Genomic DNA, 18,761 nt, shown 5'->3' on the forward strand with positions numbered 1-18,761 from the left:
TTTATTTAGGACGAAAAGATCTAAAATATTGTGTGCTAAATTAATATGTGACTTTCACGAGAAGTTCATTTTCAAATGTTTTAATTTTTGTTAAAATACTAAATGTTTAAAAGGCCTGACAACCATTTCTTATTTATTTTGTAATATTTCAAGAATCAGCTTGATGGGTAAATCATTGATTAATGCTTTTGTTTTTTTATTGGCACCACTGCATCTCAGTGTGTTTCTGAAATGGTTAGGTACTTTCCAGGCAAAACACATGGGGAAGCAGAGGGTGGAGCCATTCAAAATGAAACTAAAAGCGAACTTGTTTAAAGTTACCCTACGGTTGCTCTTCTGTGTGCTAGCATGCATATTAACTTTTCACTAATTTGACAGAGAAAGTGAGCAGGTATGAACAGCTAGATTTACGTTTGGCAGAGACTTTTATTTAAAGCAGCTGCTGTACAGTGCATCCAAAGTGTACATTTATCAGTGTGATTGTTTTCTGGGACGGCTGATGTGACAGAAGGAACAGGTGAGATAAATGTTGATTATCTGCTACATCATTATGTGTTATTATGTTAGTACATAATATTAAACCTGTCTCTCTGATTTTCCAATTATTGTCAACATGATTTATGTTTAGGCCTATTTCAGGCCTACAGTGAGTAGTTCCTTATAAGGTTTCCACTTCTCTCTTCACCGAGTTAACCAGGTAAGGAAATCCCCTACACAATCGAAATGGTTTCATTTTTTTCTTTATGAGTATTAACATTTTTATTTATGCCCATTGTTCCATTTCATATAACCGATTTACAGTATAGGTCCTAATGTAGTATAAAATCTTTAACATTCCGTTAAAACTTTCCTGTTCTTTAGGCTGGATATTTGTTTATTGCTGAATAATAAAAGAGTGCATTTATATTTGTGACGCTGACTGTGAAAACCCAGCTTTAAGTTTTGTGATTTACTGTTTTCAACATAAAATCAGAACATTTTATGAAACTTGACATCTTTAAAATTAACTGAGTAAGGCCAAGTCAAAAATTAATATCAATGTGAAATGATGCTACTAATCTCAAAATTAATCTCTCTCTATATGCAGCGGGGAAAATAAGTGAAGAGTTTCGTTGCAAAACGAGATAAATCCATTTTTTTTTAATTTTTGTCAAAACAGGTTTATTATTATGTTATCATGTTATTATTTTGTTTAATGGTGCTACTTAGCTGTGTTTTTTAAGTTATGAAGGTTTAAATCAAAACAAACCAACTGCAGTTGATTTAAATTAATTGGAATGCACAACCTAAAAACAAGATTTCTGAACAATTAAAAAAACGGATTTATCTTGTTTTGCAACGAAACTCTTCAAGTATTTACGCATCAGCATTTTTATCAGTGAGGAGATTTCTAAGTGGGCTATTTCCACCAGATGTAGCCATCAAGCCAAATATTGAATTCATACAAAGAAATCAGAACATTTAAGTATACAAGTTGAGTCATAATAAATAAAGTGAAATTACACAGGGAATAAGTATTGAACACATGAAGAAAACAAGGTGCAAAATGGCATAGAAAGCCAGGAGATCACCTGAAATCTGTCAGTATTGAGAAAGAAACCCTGCGCCCTGTCAGTACTAATTCATATCAGCTGCTTTTGTCCTAATTGATGGCCTATGAAGGTTTCTCATTACCCAGGAGGCACACAGGAAAGACTTCATGATGGGTAAAAGCAAAGAACTCTGTCAAGATCTTCATAATCTTATCGTTGAAAAGCATTTTGATGGGAATTGTTATAGGCGCATTTCCAGAATGCTGAATGTTCCTGTGAGCACTGTGGGGGCCATTATCCAGAAATGGAAAGAGAATCACTTCACCATAAACCGGCCACGATCAGGTGCTCCACGTAAGATCCCTCTCAGAGGAGTCCAAAGAATAATCAAGAGAGTTCTCCAAGAGCCAAGAACCACAAAGGCAGGTACCTTGCATCAGCGGGTACTGTTGTTTCAAAGAAAACTATAAGCAATGCACTGAACCCCCATGGCATCCATGCACGCTCACCACGCAAGACTCCATTGCTGAACAAAAAGCATGTTGAGGCTCGGTTTGGGAAGTTTGGGAAAGGGCATTTGGAGAAGCCTGTGGATTATTGGGAGAATACAGTATGGTCAGATGAAAGCAAAATTAAACTTTTTGGCAGTCATTCTACACACCATGTTTGGAGAAAAAATGCCACTGCCCACCACCCCAAGAACACCATACCAACAGTTAAGTTTGGGGGTGGAAGCATTGTGGTTTGGGGCTGCTTTTCAGCAAGGGGTACTGGCAGACTTCATATTATTGAAGGCAGGATGAATGGAGAAATGTACCTGAACATTCTGGATAAAAATCTGCTGGCATCTACCAAAATGCTGAAAATGAAAAGAGGGTGGACATTTCAGCAAGACAATGATCCCACAACACAAGGCCAAGGAAATACTGAAGTGGTCAGTCAATCACCTGACCTAAATCCCATAGAAAATCTATGGAGAGAACTGAAGATCAAAGTTGATAAAAGAGGCCCAAGGAACCTTCAAGATTAAAAGTCCATTTGTGTGGAATAATAGGCCAGAATCACTCCTGAGCATTGCAGACGACTGGTCTCTCCATACAAGAGGCGTCTAGAAGCTGTAATCACCAACAAAGGCTTTTCTACAAAGTATTAAATAAAGTGTGTTCAGTGCTTGAACCCTGTGTCATTTCACTTTGTTTGTTGTGGCTCGGCTTGTGTACTTGGGTGTTCTGGTTTCTTTGTGTGAGTTCAGTGTTTGGCTTGATGGCCACATCTGGTGGAAATTTTGTGTCAATAGCCCACTTGGAAATTCCCTTACTGATAAAAATGCTGATGTGTCAAATTGGGTTGAATCCGCACCAGATCTGCACCGGAACCGCTGACTTTGGTGTGGATTCGGCTCAGAGTCATCTGTTGTCTGGAAGTGTAGTTTAATGAAAAAGAAAATTAATTTAAATAGTATTAGACTGCAACATACTGTATCAAAACTGAATAAAGTGAAGGATGTCTGAATACTTTCTCAATGTACGGTATATGTGCCCATGTTTCTCATGTTCCCTTTTTAGTAAATTATTAGTCCTTGTTAACGTTATTTGTTTCTGTTCAGTTTATTGTCGGTTATCATATGTCTTCTTGAATTGGAGTGTGCCTATGATACTTATCTTATAACATCTCTTATAGCTTATAGTTTCTGTTTTGTTTTGATTTTTTACAGTATTTGAATTTAATCTCGGATTACTTTTACGTTTCAATGATAGGTTTATTCCTGTACATTAATATAATAATGTTTTTTTCTCCCAGAGATATGGCTTCCTCCAGCAGTGCTTTGTCTGAAGAGCAGATTCAATGCTCCATCTGTCTAGATGTGTTCACCGACCCAGTATCCACTCCATGTGGACACAACTTCTGCAGGGATTGCCTTAAGAAATTCTGGGACTGCTCTCAACATTACACTTGTCCAATGTGCAAAGAGACTTTTAAAAAGCGACCCGAGCTCAGAATCAACACAACCTTAAAAGAGATTGTGGGTCACTTACAGAAGCGGTATGTTGAGGAAGAGTACACCGTGTACTGTGACGTCTGTACTGGGAAGCACAGAAGAGCACTCAAGTCCTGTCTGAACTGTGAAACGTCATTTTGCGAGACTCATCTTGAGCCCCACAAAATCGCACCAAAAATGAGGGAGCACACACTCATCGACCCTGTGGAGAACTTTGAGGATTACGTATGTGAGATTCATAAGAAACCTTTGGATGTGTTCTGCAGAGATGATCAGAAGTGCGTGTGTCATTTCTGCGCACAGGGAGATCACAAGAGTCATGAAGTTGTTCCTCTGGAAGAGGAAAGTGAAGGGAAAAGGGTAAGAGTTATGTAAACATTATACGATGACTTTCGCACAAATATCCCAGCAAGCAACATCTGTCATTTCACCGCATAGGTCAGTGTTCACCAACCCTGCTTTAGCACACAAAATTCCCACTATGCACCGCAAAAACCAGGGTCCCTATAAAGAGTATGGTTAAAAACTCATTTTTATTTTTCAAAAATCAAATTTTTTGATTGTGCATTCCAATTAATATCAATCAAACTGCAGTTGGTTTGTTTTGATTTAAGCCTTCATAAATAAAAATAAAATAAATAATAACATGATAACATACTAATAAACATGTTTTGACAAAAAAAATAAAAATCGGAGTTATCTTCCCTTATTGGAAATCATGTGACCTTTTCTGAAGATTTCCAACCAAAAATCGCGCGAGCCAACTCAATAAACTTCATGAAATATGACAGAACTTTTATAAAGACAAAAGTTTGTTTTAGTTTTAAAGAGCACCTATTTCATTGCTAAAAACAACGTTATTTGGTAGAATACAATGTGTTTGTGCGGTTTATGGTTAAAAAACACAATGTTTATCACATACCGTATATTTTTGTAGCTCCAGATTTCACTTTCTTCCTGAAACGCAAGGATTTGAAAAGCTCTGTGTCCCTGATTGGCCAGCTAATCTGTATCTTGTGATTGGTCTGAATACCTCTGACGTAGACCGGAAATGTGACGCTCCTTACCATGTTTGAAAGATTCGCTTACAATGCTATGCTAACAAGAGTTAACTTACAGGCTGTGTGAGTCCAAAGCGGGAGGAATTATGATAATGTCGGGTTTGTCTACATCATCAATCCCAGATTGTTGCCTACAATTCGTGTGTTTGTTGTAGTCCAAGAAAAGAGATTTATGTTGGAGACGATAACTCGCGTCATTGTTCACTTTGGGGTTTGTACCTTTTGCATATTGTTAACATGTACTAATACACACTTACACAACAAAGGAAATGAAAAATCGTGAATCGGACAATAGTGCTTTTTAATATAAACACACATTGTTAAAGAGGAAGGAGCCACAATCTACTTACTATTTAAATGTAATATCCCTGGTTGGGGAGCGTCAGAAAAGGTCACGTGATTTCCAGTAGGGGGACCATAGGGACCATCAATGCTTACTGGTTTTGGTGTTGCATTGTGGGAATGTTTAGGGAACGAATGTTCCAGTGCACTGGAAGGATTTTGTGATCGAGACATGATGCATGATCTATGAAAGCCAATGTTGATATTTGAAATCACCTAAACAAATACGCCCTTACCCCAATAAAATCTGGACCTTCTTTTGGTAGACCCGCCCCACACATAAACAACCTAGGCAACGATATCAGTTAGTAGACACGCACCTTACTGCTGATTGGCTACAAGTGTGTTTTGGTACTCGGCCTGATTCCCTTTTCCAAAGTGTTTTTCACAAATCATGCACCCTGCCTTTAAAATGGCCGTCTCCCTGATCAGTGCCCAGAATACTAAACAAGGGAGCTTATTGAGACACAGCTTTAGAGATTTCGGATGCAGCCTAGATCTCTAGAAACATGGTTGGTGACCACTGGTCTAGATTAACCATAGAGTTTCTAGCTAAATTTAACTTTAATTAGTTACAGTATGTGTCATTTTTGACAAAATGACTTGCGAGGTGTATGATATTCCATCGTAAAAGCAAAGTCATCAGTGATTACAAGGTGTTTGGTTTCATTTTTTATTTTATTACATTAATATTTTTGGGCGATGGTCTATAAAATTTTCACTGACAGCCCAACTTTTGCCTTGTTTATGCGTTGATTATTGATCATATAAATATGTTATTGAATCTTGTTTGGTATTTTCTATGTATGAAGGCTGAGATCAGGAAAACTCAAGCAAATATACATCGAATGATTAATGACACACTGAAGAAAACTGAAGAGCTCAATTTTTTGAGGGAGCACAAGAATGTAAGTCCTCAATGTAATACTCAACCTTCATTACTGCTATCATATTCTGGAGCATATATTCCACTTCACACAACATTTTTTTGTAACTAGTCCCAAGGGCACTTTTGGTTATTAAGTAATTTTCTGCATTACAATAAAACGTGCATGGAGATATAGTTTTTTGCTGTGCCATTTAGAGAAAAACAGAGAAAGAGAAGGCAGAAATTGCTGAGCTCTTCACTTCATTGGAGCGCTCGATTGGGAGAAGCAAGAAGGAGTTTCTTGAAGTGATGGAGGAGGACAGGAGAACAGCAGAAGGGCAGGCTAAAGCTCTAACTGAAGAGCTGGAGAAGGAAATAAAAGAATTAAAGTCAAGGGATGCAGAGCTGGAGCAGATCTTACATGCTGATGATCATCACCACATACTACAGGTTTGTGTTTGTGCTGTTAGACAAGTGACAATCCAACACTGTAACAAAATGGTTTAGTGTACAAACGTAGAGTTAAACATAAACATTCAAATGTAAACCTTCATGGACCCAACAATATGAAGAACGGGAAGACTCATAATTTGGTATGATGATGACCACTACCAGAGCACTTGAAACAAGAACTGGGCTAAATATTGGAATGGTTAATCAAATCACCAAGTAACATGAATCTGTAGAGTTTGATTTTATTAAAGACTTTGACATGAGGGTCATTCCACGGAAATTTCAATTTTTCTGTCCCTAGCCTTTACAGAAATATTACACTTGAAAAACACTTAAGGGTTACAATTTTTTATATTTTAAAATGAAACAATATGTTATTTGAACAATCACACCTTCTTGAGCCATCAATGTAGCAATTTTTTATTTTTAATTAGAATTCCAAGCACCACAGAAGTGCTCGTCCCCACAGTATTGTACAGATGGAAATGCTTTATTTTGAGATCAAAAACAGTGTTTTCTTCCATTTAAAATACAATAATGTGTCCATAACTATTAAATATATGATGTAAATTACATTAAAAAACAAAATGCTAAATAAATATTATAGAATATATAATGAAAGTAGTGGTCCCCTGGAGTTGTGTCACTGGTGTTAACAAAAAAGCTCTTATTTTTAAATAAAAATCACAATGACGACATCACTTGACTTCCTTCATTCAATTTCCTGGAGATCTATGAAGAGAAGTCCATAGTAAGTCCACTGTCTCTTTTCAGTTATCAGAAATCTTCTAATTTATCTCATGATTTCACATGAAGCTTTTAGTTTATGTCACTGGTATGACATCCTTTATTGTTTGGGAATTGCAAAAAAACTAGAATACAAATGGATTAAACTACTTAATTTAGTGAGTATATAATGATTGACAACACGTGGTTTGATACTCTGCAGCAGTCATTTTATAAAATGCAGTTTTCATGAAAATTGTCACTGGTGTTACTGTCACTGGTGTTACCTTTCTTATGGGTAACACCAGTAAAGATCAGTAACACCAGTGACTGGTGATTTGTTGTGTCACTGGTGTTCCTGTGTTTTTTTCCTTTCACATTAAGTAAAATCTTTCACATGTGACGTGTGTTAATTCTGCTACACTTAAGAATTAAGCTTTAAAGCTGAAAATTTTTAAAAAAATAATATTTCATAAACACCTTTAATATTGCTAAAGAAGTAAGGTAACACCAGTGACAAAAAATGGTGTGTGCAGTCTTTAAGTACATTCACATAAAAAATAAAGCTGTCATTTATGTGTACTAAAGTCAAAGAGAAATCTAATAATGTGGTCTAAGTTTAAATGTTAGAAAAAGAAATCAATTTTAAGACATCTTGCCATACCAAAAGTGAACGTTTTTGTAGAATGTCCCACGAACAAAACTCTCTCTACGAAGCTGATTTTAAGTGTTCTTTATTCTCTTCTAATGCATTACAGGCCCCGTGTAGACCTCCACAGCACAAAACCCGGCCTGTTTTGACCTGTAACACACACCTAAGTACAGAGACCTTGAAAAAAACACTGTCTCAGTTTCAGGAATCATTCCATAAAGAAATGGAAGAGCTTCCAATGATAAGTAAATGCTAACTTATAACTTACATACTGCATATGCACCTGAGTTGATGTTTTGCCAATACAATAAACAACAAATTATTTCTTTTCAAAACAGAACTTCAAAGAATTCGGAAATATGCAGGTGTGTTGCCTTGTTTGAATGTAATGAATATTTATCTTTACAATCCATCATTGTGTTTACCTCCAAAACAAATCTAAACCAGTTTATCCTGATTCTTTTACCTTTCTTCCTGTTTGTTTGCTAGTGGATGTAAGGTTAAACCCCATGACAGCACATCCGAATATAATTTTGTCAGGAGACAGGAAGCAAGTGTGGTGCGGAGGAGAAGAGCGAAACGTTCCAGACAACGAGGAAAGATTCAATCTACGTGTTAGTGTGCTCGGAGAGGAGGGATTCTTCACAGGGAAATTTTACTTTGAGGTGCAAGTGATGGGAAAAACAGACTGGGATATAGGGGTGGCTAAAGAGTCTGTTAAAAGGAAAGGACTCATAACATTGGACCCAAATAATGGATATTGGATTTTATGGCATAGGAATGGGAATGAGTATTGTGTTAGTGATAATCTCCCTGTTCTTGCTCTGAAAGCCAAGCCTCAGAAGGTTGGAGTATTTGTGGATTATGAAGGAGGTGTAGTGTCCTTTTATGATGTGGATGCCAGATCTCACATTTACTCTTTCACCGACCAGACCTTCACAGAGAAACTCTACCCGTATGCTTGTCCATGTTTACATCTTTTGGGTAAAAATGCAGCCCCACTCATCTTCACTCTTGTTAAACGTTACGAATGAATGGAAATGGATTAACTAGTATTCATTTAGGTGTGAGGGATGAGAATAAATTGAAGTATCTGAATGTATGTAAATAAATGAAATGTGCACACAAATGGAAGTTTAAAAAAAATACAAAGAGGGTTATAAAAACATTGCATTATTTATTGTTAATATTGTATTTGTGATAACTATTTCAATGTACAACGTAATTATAACGGTATATTTCCTGATAACTTGTAGTATTGTGGGCACGTTCACGTTGTCTAATATCGCCCCCTGGTGCTCAAAGGCGAGCAGACAGAAATAAAATATTTACATTTTTAAAAAAAAAATTTATTGTACAGTATAACGCATTTTAATAAATTCGTATCATACACTCACAGTAGCCATAAAAAAGAATCACCTGTTTACAATTAAGTCTTAAATGCGTCTCCTTTGACCTCGCCATGTTTAACCAATCAGCCTTAAGCTAATATTTGTCACCTTACTTTTTCTTCGAAGGATGTTATCTTGCCTAAGAGATAAATGAATATTGGAATATCTCTGTTTTGACAGTGTAAATACACATGTCAAACAAGCCATCATGTGCCTGTTTTTGTTCACCTGCTCATCCAGTCTAAAATCAAGTAACGTAAGTAAGTAAGTAAGCAAGCGTTAATGATTAAGAAATTTGGCTGCTGTAGCATAATGAGCTCTGAGTTCTGAACTCCCTGACTACAAAAAGGGATAAAGAGACAATGACTGATGAACTGGAGGAAGGTAGGCGACTTTTTAAAGACTGATATTATTATGCTCCTCGTAGACCTTCATTGATTCCAACACATTTGTCTGTTTATTTACACTCGCTAGCGCGCGTGCGTGCACACACACAGGTTTCCATTTTTGAATTTGTACATTATGTCCCCTTCTTCCCAACATTTGACGCTAAAAATCTGCTATTTTATATATATATATAAAAATTAGAATAATCTCATAAACTTTTTTCTCATAAACGTTTTCTCATGACACACTCACGCACGCGCGCGCGCGTTTGTTAAAGATGAACTTGGAGCAATTCACCAGCCACCATTTACATTGAAATGTAATAAGTTTGCAGATTATGTGTGTTTCCATTACAAGTACCATATTATATGAACCATGAATTGTTTACCATTAAAACAATGATGTACAAATGTCTTTAATGTAGGGTATTTTGGCCCTTATTCAACATCCCACCAACCAACGCATTATCAACAGACACATACAGAGACCATTAAAGTTTCCATTAAAACCAATACAAATCCCATTATAACCTTTAAATCGATTAGAATGTCTGGAATGGCTGGTTGATTTTCCAGCAGGGCTGTACCTGCTGCTGTGTGTATGTATACTGCATACACAGTGAGGAAAATAAGTATTTAAACACTGCTATTTTGCAAGTTCTCCCACTTGGAAATCATGGAGGGGTCTGAAATTGTCATCGTAGGTGCATGTCCACTGTGAGAGACATGATCTAAAAAAAAATCATTGTATCACAATGTGTGATTTTTTTTTTTAAACTATTTATTTGTATGATACAGCTGCAAATAAGTATTTGAACACTCGAGAAAGTGAACTTTAATATTTGGTACAGTAGCCTTTGTTTGAGGTCAAACGTTTTCTGTAGTTTTTCACCAGGTTTGCACACACTCCAGGAGGGATTTTGGCCCACTTTTCCACACATCTTCTCTAGATCAGTCAGGTTTCTGGCCTGTCACTGAGAAACACAGAGTTTGAGCTCCCTCCAAAGATTCTCTATTGGGTTTAGGTCTGGAGACTGGCTAGGCCACGCCAGAACATTGATATGCTTTTTACAGAGCCACTCCTTGGTTATCCTGGCTGTGTGCTTTGGGTCATTGTCATATTGGAAGACCCAGCCTCAACCCATCTTCTATGCTCTAACTGAGGGTAGGAGGTTGTTCCCCAAAATCTCGCAAACATGGCCCCGGTCATCCTCTCCTTAATACAGTGCAGTCGCCCTGTCCCATGTGCAGAAAAATACCCCCAAAGGATGATGCTACCACCGCCATGCTTCACAGTAGGGATGGTGTTCTTGGGATGGTACTCATCATACTTCTTCCTCCAAACATGTTTAGTGGAATTATGACCAAAAAGTTCTATTTTGGTCTCATCTGACCACATGACTTTCTCCCATGACTCCTCTGGATCATCCAAACGGTCATTGGCAAACTTAAGACGGGCCTGGACATGTGCTGGTTTAAGCAGGGGAACCTTCCGTGCCATGCATGATTTCAAACCATGACGTCTTAGTGGTCCCAGCCCTTTTCAGGTCATTGAGCATCCAGCTCCTCCCGTGTAGTTCTGGGCAGATTTCTCATCTTTCCTAGGATCATTAAGACCCCACGAGGTGAGATCTTGCATGGAGCCTAGTGATGGGTCGTTCGCGAACGAGCTGGCTCTAAGAGCTGATTCTTTGTAGCGAACGAGCAAAGTCGAATCTTCAGATGCAGGCAGGGGTGGGACCGTAAGAGCCGGCTCTTCTAAGGGAGCCGAGCCAGAAGAGCCGAATCTATGAAAAGAGCCGGACTGCCATCACTAAAATGTAGAGCCGGAGCTTGAGCCGAAAGAGACGAATCTATGGAAAGAGCCGGACTGCCCATCACTAATGGAGCCCCAGTCCGAGGGATATTGATAGTCATGTTTAACTTCTTCCATTTTCTAATGATTGCTTCAACAGTGGACTTTTTTTCATCAAGCTGCTTGGCAATTTCCCCGTAGCCCTTTTCCAGCCTTGTGGAGGTGTACAATTTTGTCTCTAGTGTCTTTGGACAGCTCTTTGGTCTTGGCCATGTTACTAGTTGGATTCTTACTAATTGTATGGGGTGGACAGACAGGTGTCTTTTTGCAGCTAACAACCTCAAACAGGTGCATCTAATTTAGGATAATAAATGGAGTGGAGGTGGACATTTAAAGGGTCAGAATTCTACCTGATAGACAGGTGTTCAAATACTTATTTGCAGCTGTATCATACGAATAAATAGTTTAAAAAAATCATATATTGTGATTTCTCACAGTGGACATGCACCTACGACGACAATTTCAGACCCCTCAATGATTTCTAAGTGGGAGAACTTGCAAAATAACAGGGTGTTCAAATACTTATTTTCCTCCCTGTATGTTACTACATCTGTTATTAAAGGTCCCGTTCTTTCTGTGTTTTTAAAGCTTTGATTGTGTTTACAGTGCGCAATATAACATGTGTTCATGTTTCACGTGTAAAAAAGCGATATTTTTCACACAGTGTACTTCTCTCTATATCACTGTCCTAAAAACGGCTGATTTCTTTCTTGTTCTATGAAGTCCCTCCTTCAGAAATACGTAACGATTTATGATTGTGTAGTTTATTTAATGTGTTTTGATTGGACAGCAGCTTTGCTTAGCACAGCCGTTTGAGCTTAGCTGGCGACTGGCATATTCCTGTGGGCGGAGTTGAGTCAAAAGCTGTTTTATTGACGTCATTCAACCAGGGAGCAGGGTTTCATATTTTATTGAAGCTTCCCCGGGCGCCGCCATTGATTAGCGGACCCCACTCTGCTGTTAGCATTCCATTGACTCCCATTCATTTTGGCGTCACTTTGACAGCGAATAACTTTACATCTGAGGCGTTTAAAGACTCCATTTGTCCATTATTTGTTTCTAAAGAAACACGAAAATGTATAAAAGGCTCCATTATCTTGTATCTTACGTTATGGCCCAGTAGATGCAGTTTTTGTAAAAACAGGCTAACGATTGCGTCATAACCTGTGACTCTCTGTCTTTGGCCTTTTATTGCCGTTCGCTGTAGGCTTTTTTTAAAGAAAATATATCACCTGGCAGTGAACTTTGAGCTTTATCATTTTGCAGGTATTATTTATGCTCTAACAGCAACATTACAATAACTTAAGTTTGAAAAATGGGACCAGGAAGAACGTGACCTTTAATATTTATATTATTCTTTGTATTTATAAAAAAAAACATTTCTCCGTATTCTGAGCTTTGCTTTAATGCTATGCAGTAGTCTGTCAATGTCCTGACTGTTTAGATAAAGATTGGTACTGTATATAACTTTCTTCTTTTGTCTTTGGTGCAAATAATTGCGTAATGTGATTTTGAAGGTTCACTGACTGGAGGTTTATATACAGTACAGAGCAAAAGTCTTAGGCCACCATGCCACAGTTAGAGTTTTGTTTTTGCAATAGTAATCATATCTAAGAAATATCCAGAAAATTTGTTTGCAGTAATAACAAATTATAAACAAAAGTGTCAAGTATTAACTGTGAGCTCCTTCCTTACACTTAAGTAATAGAAGGAACCTGCAGGTGCTTTGAAGAGGGGGGAGTTAATGGTATTTCATGTATTCAAACTTATTAACATAATTAAAGAGTTGGAAACATGCTAAACGATTTGGACATATGACGGAATATTTTTGTGCTGAATGTTTATGAGGGGAAACTCACTCTTTGCTTCCCAAAGAAGATTATGGAAACAATGGATATAGTTTGTTTATCCGGGATAGAAGCGGAGTTTTGCAAGTGTGTTTGTTTAATGCTGGATTTTATTGAAATGGGGCGGTCCCAACTGGGTCATGATGAGTCACAGGTGACAAATAAAACTGCATCAAATGTCTGTGTTTTTTTGGCAATCGTTACGTAAGTGCATATAATGTACAATAAATGATATGAACCTGTTGTAAATCATAATTTATCCAGAGATAGTGGGACCTTTAAACCTAAATAAAATGCAATCCTAATTTCTAATTGTAATGGAATGACTTCAGGACTCCAGGCTCCTCAAAAGAGTTTAAGATGTGCTTAGTGCCAAGAGAGGTAACACAAAATACTGACTATTGCCAGAAGCCATTTTGTTCTGAAAATTGTGGGATTTCATTTTGTGTACATGTTTCCTGTATTTTGGTATCTTAATAAAGAGACAGAAAATACATGTAAATATGGATGGTGATTTAAAATTTTGCTCAAATACCAAAGCTGGTAATGGCCTACAACTTAGTGCAGTCTTGTCCATACTGTATACACTCATGCAAGTATATCTGTTTCAGTCTGTCCATACATTTTTGTGAGTTGAATCTAGTTTGAGGTGTTTTAATATGAAACAGTCCTTAACCTCCTAAGACCTGAGCTTTTGTTTGGCTTGCATTTTAGATTTCTTCCAGCTATTTGGGGTTAGGAAGAACCAATAAATATAATTACCAAATATTTTTCTTTGAACATGAAGCAGTGTAATTGTCCACGTTTGTGTACAACATGTTCCAGTTACACAGAATTAAATATTATGGTGGAAACAACAAAAAATGTGACATCAGGTCTTAGGAGGTTAATGTAGAATATATTTTGCTTGGTGTTGACAATAAGCGTTTTATCGTTTTGATCTTAATTCAGAACTGTCTGAATATGTCAGGCTCTCAGGCTTGTGCATTAATGTAGCCCTACTGTTGTATTAGTTTAATTACACGGTAGTCAGAATGTGTTTGTCATTTGTAAGATCAAATGCATGCATATGGCCCATTAATGAAAGGTCAGGTGGTGTGTCACATAACAAGATAGCCCGGCCTTAGTTCCCCGATTCTATTACATTTATTTTTTTGTTTATATTGCATTTCTTTCCCTTGTCCCTATTACATTATTGCCTTTCTGGTGCCATAGGCTTGTAAGTATGCATGAGTGTTTGAGAGACATGATGAGTATCTACAGTAAATGCATTTTTATATTCTGTCTGATGGCCATGTGGGAGTAGTAAAGTGCTTGAATGTATGAGTGCATCTCATTTGCAGTAAAGCATGTTCCAGCTAATCATTCAATCATCATCATCATTACGGTCTTTAGGGTTAATAGCTAGGTATGCGGTTGATCAATAAGAATAGATCTGTATTGATTGCTGTAGTTGGCGTAGTCCATGAATGCACTTTTGATGGCTTTTGATCCTGGCTTCCAGATGTGTTCAGTAAATCCCTGTATTTGAATGTTTATATTAGGATTTAGGAATGTGTCTGAATAACTTGTTTAAAACATTCCTCAATGAAATTCAGTATTGTGTATTAGTCAGTGACCACCAACACTGTGGGATATTATGACGAAACAAAGAACAAAAAACAAACAGTGGAAGTATAGCATAATGTCCTCAGTGAACAGGAAGTGAAGGAAGAAGGGGTACATTAATAGGATGTAGGTGTTTGCTTTTATTCATGCCAGAGTGCTAATCAGTGCCAAGTGTTTGAGTATTTCAGTTGTTGAGCTCAAAACATGATGGGTAAATGTAAATGCAAATCTTTCCCTCGTTTACCTCTAATACCTCAAACAAGTTAAGACTGGCTTTCATTAGGGTGACTTAAATTCTATCACCATCTAATGTGATTAAAAGCTTAACACAAGCTAAATACTATACTATACAATATACTTATATACAATATACCTATCAAGCAGTTTTATAATTTAGTAACTGTGGCAAAAGAAGCTAAGACCCACATGCGTATATACAGTGTTGTGAAAAAGTGGTAGCCCCCTTCGTAATTTTTTTACATTTCATATCATGAAATACATTTAAATATTAATCAAAGATAACACAAGATGCATTTAAGTAAAGTTTTTTTTATTATGAACCGAAAACGAAATCCAAACCCACATGGTCCTGTGTGAAAAAGTGTTTGCCCCCTAAACCTAATAACTGGTTGGGCCACCCTTAGCAGCAACAACTGCAATCAAGCGTTTGCGATAACTTGCAATGAGACTCTTACAGCGTTGTGGAGGAATTATGGCTGACTCATCTTTGCAGAATTTTTGTAATTTAGCCACATTGGAGGGTTTTCCAGCATAAACAACCTTTTTAAGGTCATGTCACAGCATCTCATTAGGACTAGGCCACTCCAAAGTCTTCATTTTCTTTTCTTCAGCCATTCAGAGGTGGACTTGCTGGTGTGTTTTGGATCATTTTCCTGCTGCAGAACTGAAGTTCGCTACAACTTGAGGTCACGAACAGATGGCCGAGCATTGTCCTTCAGAATTTTTTGGTAGACAGCAGAATTCATGGTTCCATTTATAACCATAACATTACCACCACCAAATTTTACTCTTGGTATGATGTTTTTTATTCGTAATTTTTTTTACATTTCAGATCATGAAACAAATTTAAATATTAATCAAAGATAACACAAGATGCATTTAAATAAAGTTTTTTTTTATTATGAATGAAAAACAAAATCCAAACCCACATGGTCCTGCGTGAAAAAGTGTTTCCCCCCTAAACCTAATAACTGGTTGGGCCACCCTTAGCAGCAACAACTGCAATCAAGCGTTTGCGATAACTTGCAGTGAGACTCTTACAGCGTGGAGGAATTATGGCTGACTCATCTTTGCAGAATTTTTGTAATTTAGCCACATTGGAGGGTTTTTGAGCATGAACAACCTTTTTAAGGTCATGCCACAGCATCTCATTAGGACTAGGCCACTCCAAAGTCTTCATTTTGTTTTTCTTCAGCCATTCAGAGGTGGACTTGCTGGTGTGTTTTGGATAATTTTCCTGCCGCAGAACCCAAGTTCGCTACAACTTGAGGTCCCGAACAGATGGCCGGACATTGTCCTTCAGGATTTTTTGGTAGACAGCAGAATTCATGGTTCCATTTATAACCATAACATTACCACCACCATATTTTACTCTTGGTATGTTTTTTTCTTCGTAATTTTTTTACATTTCAGATCATGAAACAAATTTAAATATTAATCAAAGATAACACAAGATGCATTTAAATAAAGTTTTTTTATTATGAATGGAAAACGAAATCCAAACCCACATGGTCCTGTGTGAAAAAGTGTTTGCCCCCTAAACCTAATAACTGGTTGGGCCACCCTTAGCAGCAACAACTGCAATCAAGCATTTGCGATAACTTGCCATGAGACTCCTACAGCGTTGTGGAGGAATTATGGCTGACTCATCTTTGCAGAATTTTTGTAATTCAGCCACATTGGAGGGTTTTCGAGCATGAACAACCTTTTTAAGGTCATGCCACAGCATCTCATTAGGACTAGGCCACTCCAAAGTCTTCATTTTGTTTTTCTTCAGCCATTCAGAGGTGGACTTGCTGGTGTGTTTTGGATCATTTTCCTGCTGCAGAACTGAAGTTCGCTACAACTTGAGGTCACGAACAGATGGCCGGACATTGTCCTTCAGGATTTTTTGGTAGACAGCAGAATTCATGGTTCCATTTATAACCATAACATTACCACCACCATATTTTACTCTTGGTATGATGTTTTTTTCTTCGTAATTATTTTTTACATTTCAGATCATGAAACAAATGTAAATATTAATCAAAGATAACACAAGATGCATTTAAGTAAAGTTTTTTTATTATGAACGGAAAACGAAATCCAAACCCACATGGTCCTGTGTGAAAAAGTGTTTGCCCCCTAAACCTAATAACCGGTTGGGCCACCCTTAGCAGCAACAACTGCAATCAAGCGTTTGCGATAATTTGCAATGAGACTCTTACAGCGTTGTAGAGGAATTATGGCCCACTCACCTTTGCAGAATTTTTGTAATTCAGCCACATTGGAGGGTTTTCGAGCATGAACAACCTATTTAAGGTCATGCCACAGCATCTCATTAGGACTAGGCCACTCCAAAGTCTTCATTTTGTTTTTCTTCAGCCATTCAGAGGTGAACTTGCTGGTGTGTTTTGAATCATTTTCCTGCTGCAGAACCCAAGTTCGCTACAGCTTGAGGTCATGAACAGATGGCCGGACATTGTCCTTCAGGATTTTTTGGTAGACAGCAGAATTTATGGTTCCATTTATAACCATAACATTACCACCACCATATGTTAGGGTTGGGATGATGTTCTTTTTCTGAAATGCTGTGTTACTTTTACGCCAGACGTAATGATACACACACCTTCCAAAAAGTTCATCTTTTGTCATCTTTTGACAGAGTATTTTCCCAAAGGTCTTGGGGATCATTAAGATGTTTTCTGGCAAAACTGAGACGAGCCTTTATGTTCTTTTTGCTCAGCAGTGGTTTTCGTTGTGGAACTCTGCAATGCAGGCCATTTTTGCCCAGTCAGTCATTAACACTGACCTTAACTGAGGCAAGTGAGGCCTACAGTTTTTGGATGTTGTTGTGGGGTCTTTTGTGACCTCTTTAATGAGTCTTCGCTGCGCTCTTGGGGTAATTTTTCACTTTTTCACACAGGACCATTTTGGATTTTGTTTTTCCCTCATAATAAAACCCTTAATTTATAAACTGCATGTTGTATTTACTTGTTGTGTCTTTGATTAATATTTAAATTTGTTTCATGATCTGAAACTTTTTCACACCACTGTACAGTAGGTACTTATATGGTAAACTGATAGGTGATCCTGCAGCTCATTAGTTATGGGTCCGAGCCCTAGATACACACACACACACATTCTGGTTTCCATGTTTTGTGGGGACATTCCATAGGCGTAATGCATTTTATACTGTACAAACTGTATATTCTATTTCCCTTACCTACCCCATTCCCTAACCCCAACCATCACAGAAACCCTTCTCCTACTTCACATTTTCAAGAAACATCTTTTTGTTTGATTTATAAGCTTTTTTCCTCATGGGGACATCAAAATGTCCCCACAAGGTCACAAAAACACTGGTATTCCTATCTTTGTGGGGACAGTTGGTCCCCACAACGTGATAACTACCAGCCAGGTACACACACACACAGATTAAAGAAATGTATAGAATGAATGCATGTGTCTGCCAAATGCATAAATGTAAATATTTTATTCAGTATAGGTTTATGTTGAATGCGCGAAACAATATTGTGAGAACGGCTGCTTCAGAGAAAAAAAACATTCAGGACAGACTATTGGGTCAAAGTTTAGAAATGTGCATCCAACTGTACACACTACAACATTCAAAACAAGGCACAGTGATCGGTCAATGTACACCTAAAAATAAAGGTTATAAATTAGTTCTGCACAGTGATGGCAAATAAAACCAATTTTGGGTGACTCTGCACACACACAGAGAAATATGTTTTATTATCTTGTTAACACGCACCGGCCCGGCGGCGGGCCCTAGGGGGCGTTTTTACGTGTTTTTGTACT

General features: G+C 37.6%; 1 protein-coding gene across 1 annotated transcript; it reads left to right on the top strand.

Moving 5' to 3' along the window:
• Positions 1-271: 271 nt before the first annotated feature.
• On the top strand, positions 272-8,981 carry LOC129448568 (E3 ubiquitin-protein ligase TRIM39). The gene is made up of 8 exons (XM_055211051.2): positions 272-517; positions 629-697; positions 3,333-3,891; positions 5,747-5,842; positions 6,019-6,252; positions 7,740-7,878; positions 7,972-7,998; positions 8,123-8,981. Exons 3-8 carry the CDS (start codon positions 3,337-3,339, stop codon positions 8,665-8,667), a joined length of 1,596 nt encoding a protein of 531 aa, XP_055067026.2. The 5' UTR covers positions 272-517; positions 629-697; positions 3,333-3,336; the 3' UTR covers positions 8,668-8,981.
• Positions 8,982-18,761: the final 9,780 nt, after the last annotated feature.

This window comes from Misgurnus anguillicaudatus, chromosome 21, assembly GCF_027580225.2.
Source record: "Misgurnus anguillicaudatus chromosome 21, ASM2758022v2, whole genome shotgun sequence".
Classification (NCBI taxonomy): domain Eukaryota; kingdom Metazoa; phylum Chordata; class Actinopteri; order Cypriniformes; family Cobitidae; genus Misgurnus; species Misgurnus anguillicaudatus.

What these genes read in the sequence shown, in the direction of transcription:
- LOC129448568 (XM_055211051.2), top strand. Translation starts at nt 3,337, where the DNA reads ATGGCTTCCTCCAGCAGTGCTTTGTCTGAAGAGCAGATTCAATGCTCC. An exon ending in AGGAAAGTGAAGGGAAAAGG is followed by an intron (nt 3,892 to 5,746) that starts GTAAGAGTTATG and finishes CTATGTATGAAG; the next exon opens with GCTGAGATCAGGAAAACTCA. An exon ending in TTTTGAGGGAGCACAAGAAT is followed by an intron (nt 5,843 to 6,018) that starts GTAAGTCCTCAA and finishes TGTGCCATTTAG; the next exon opens with AGAAAAACAGAGAAAGAGAA.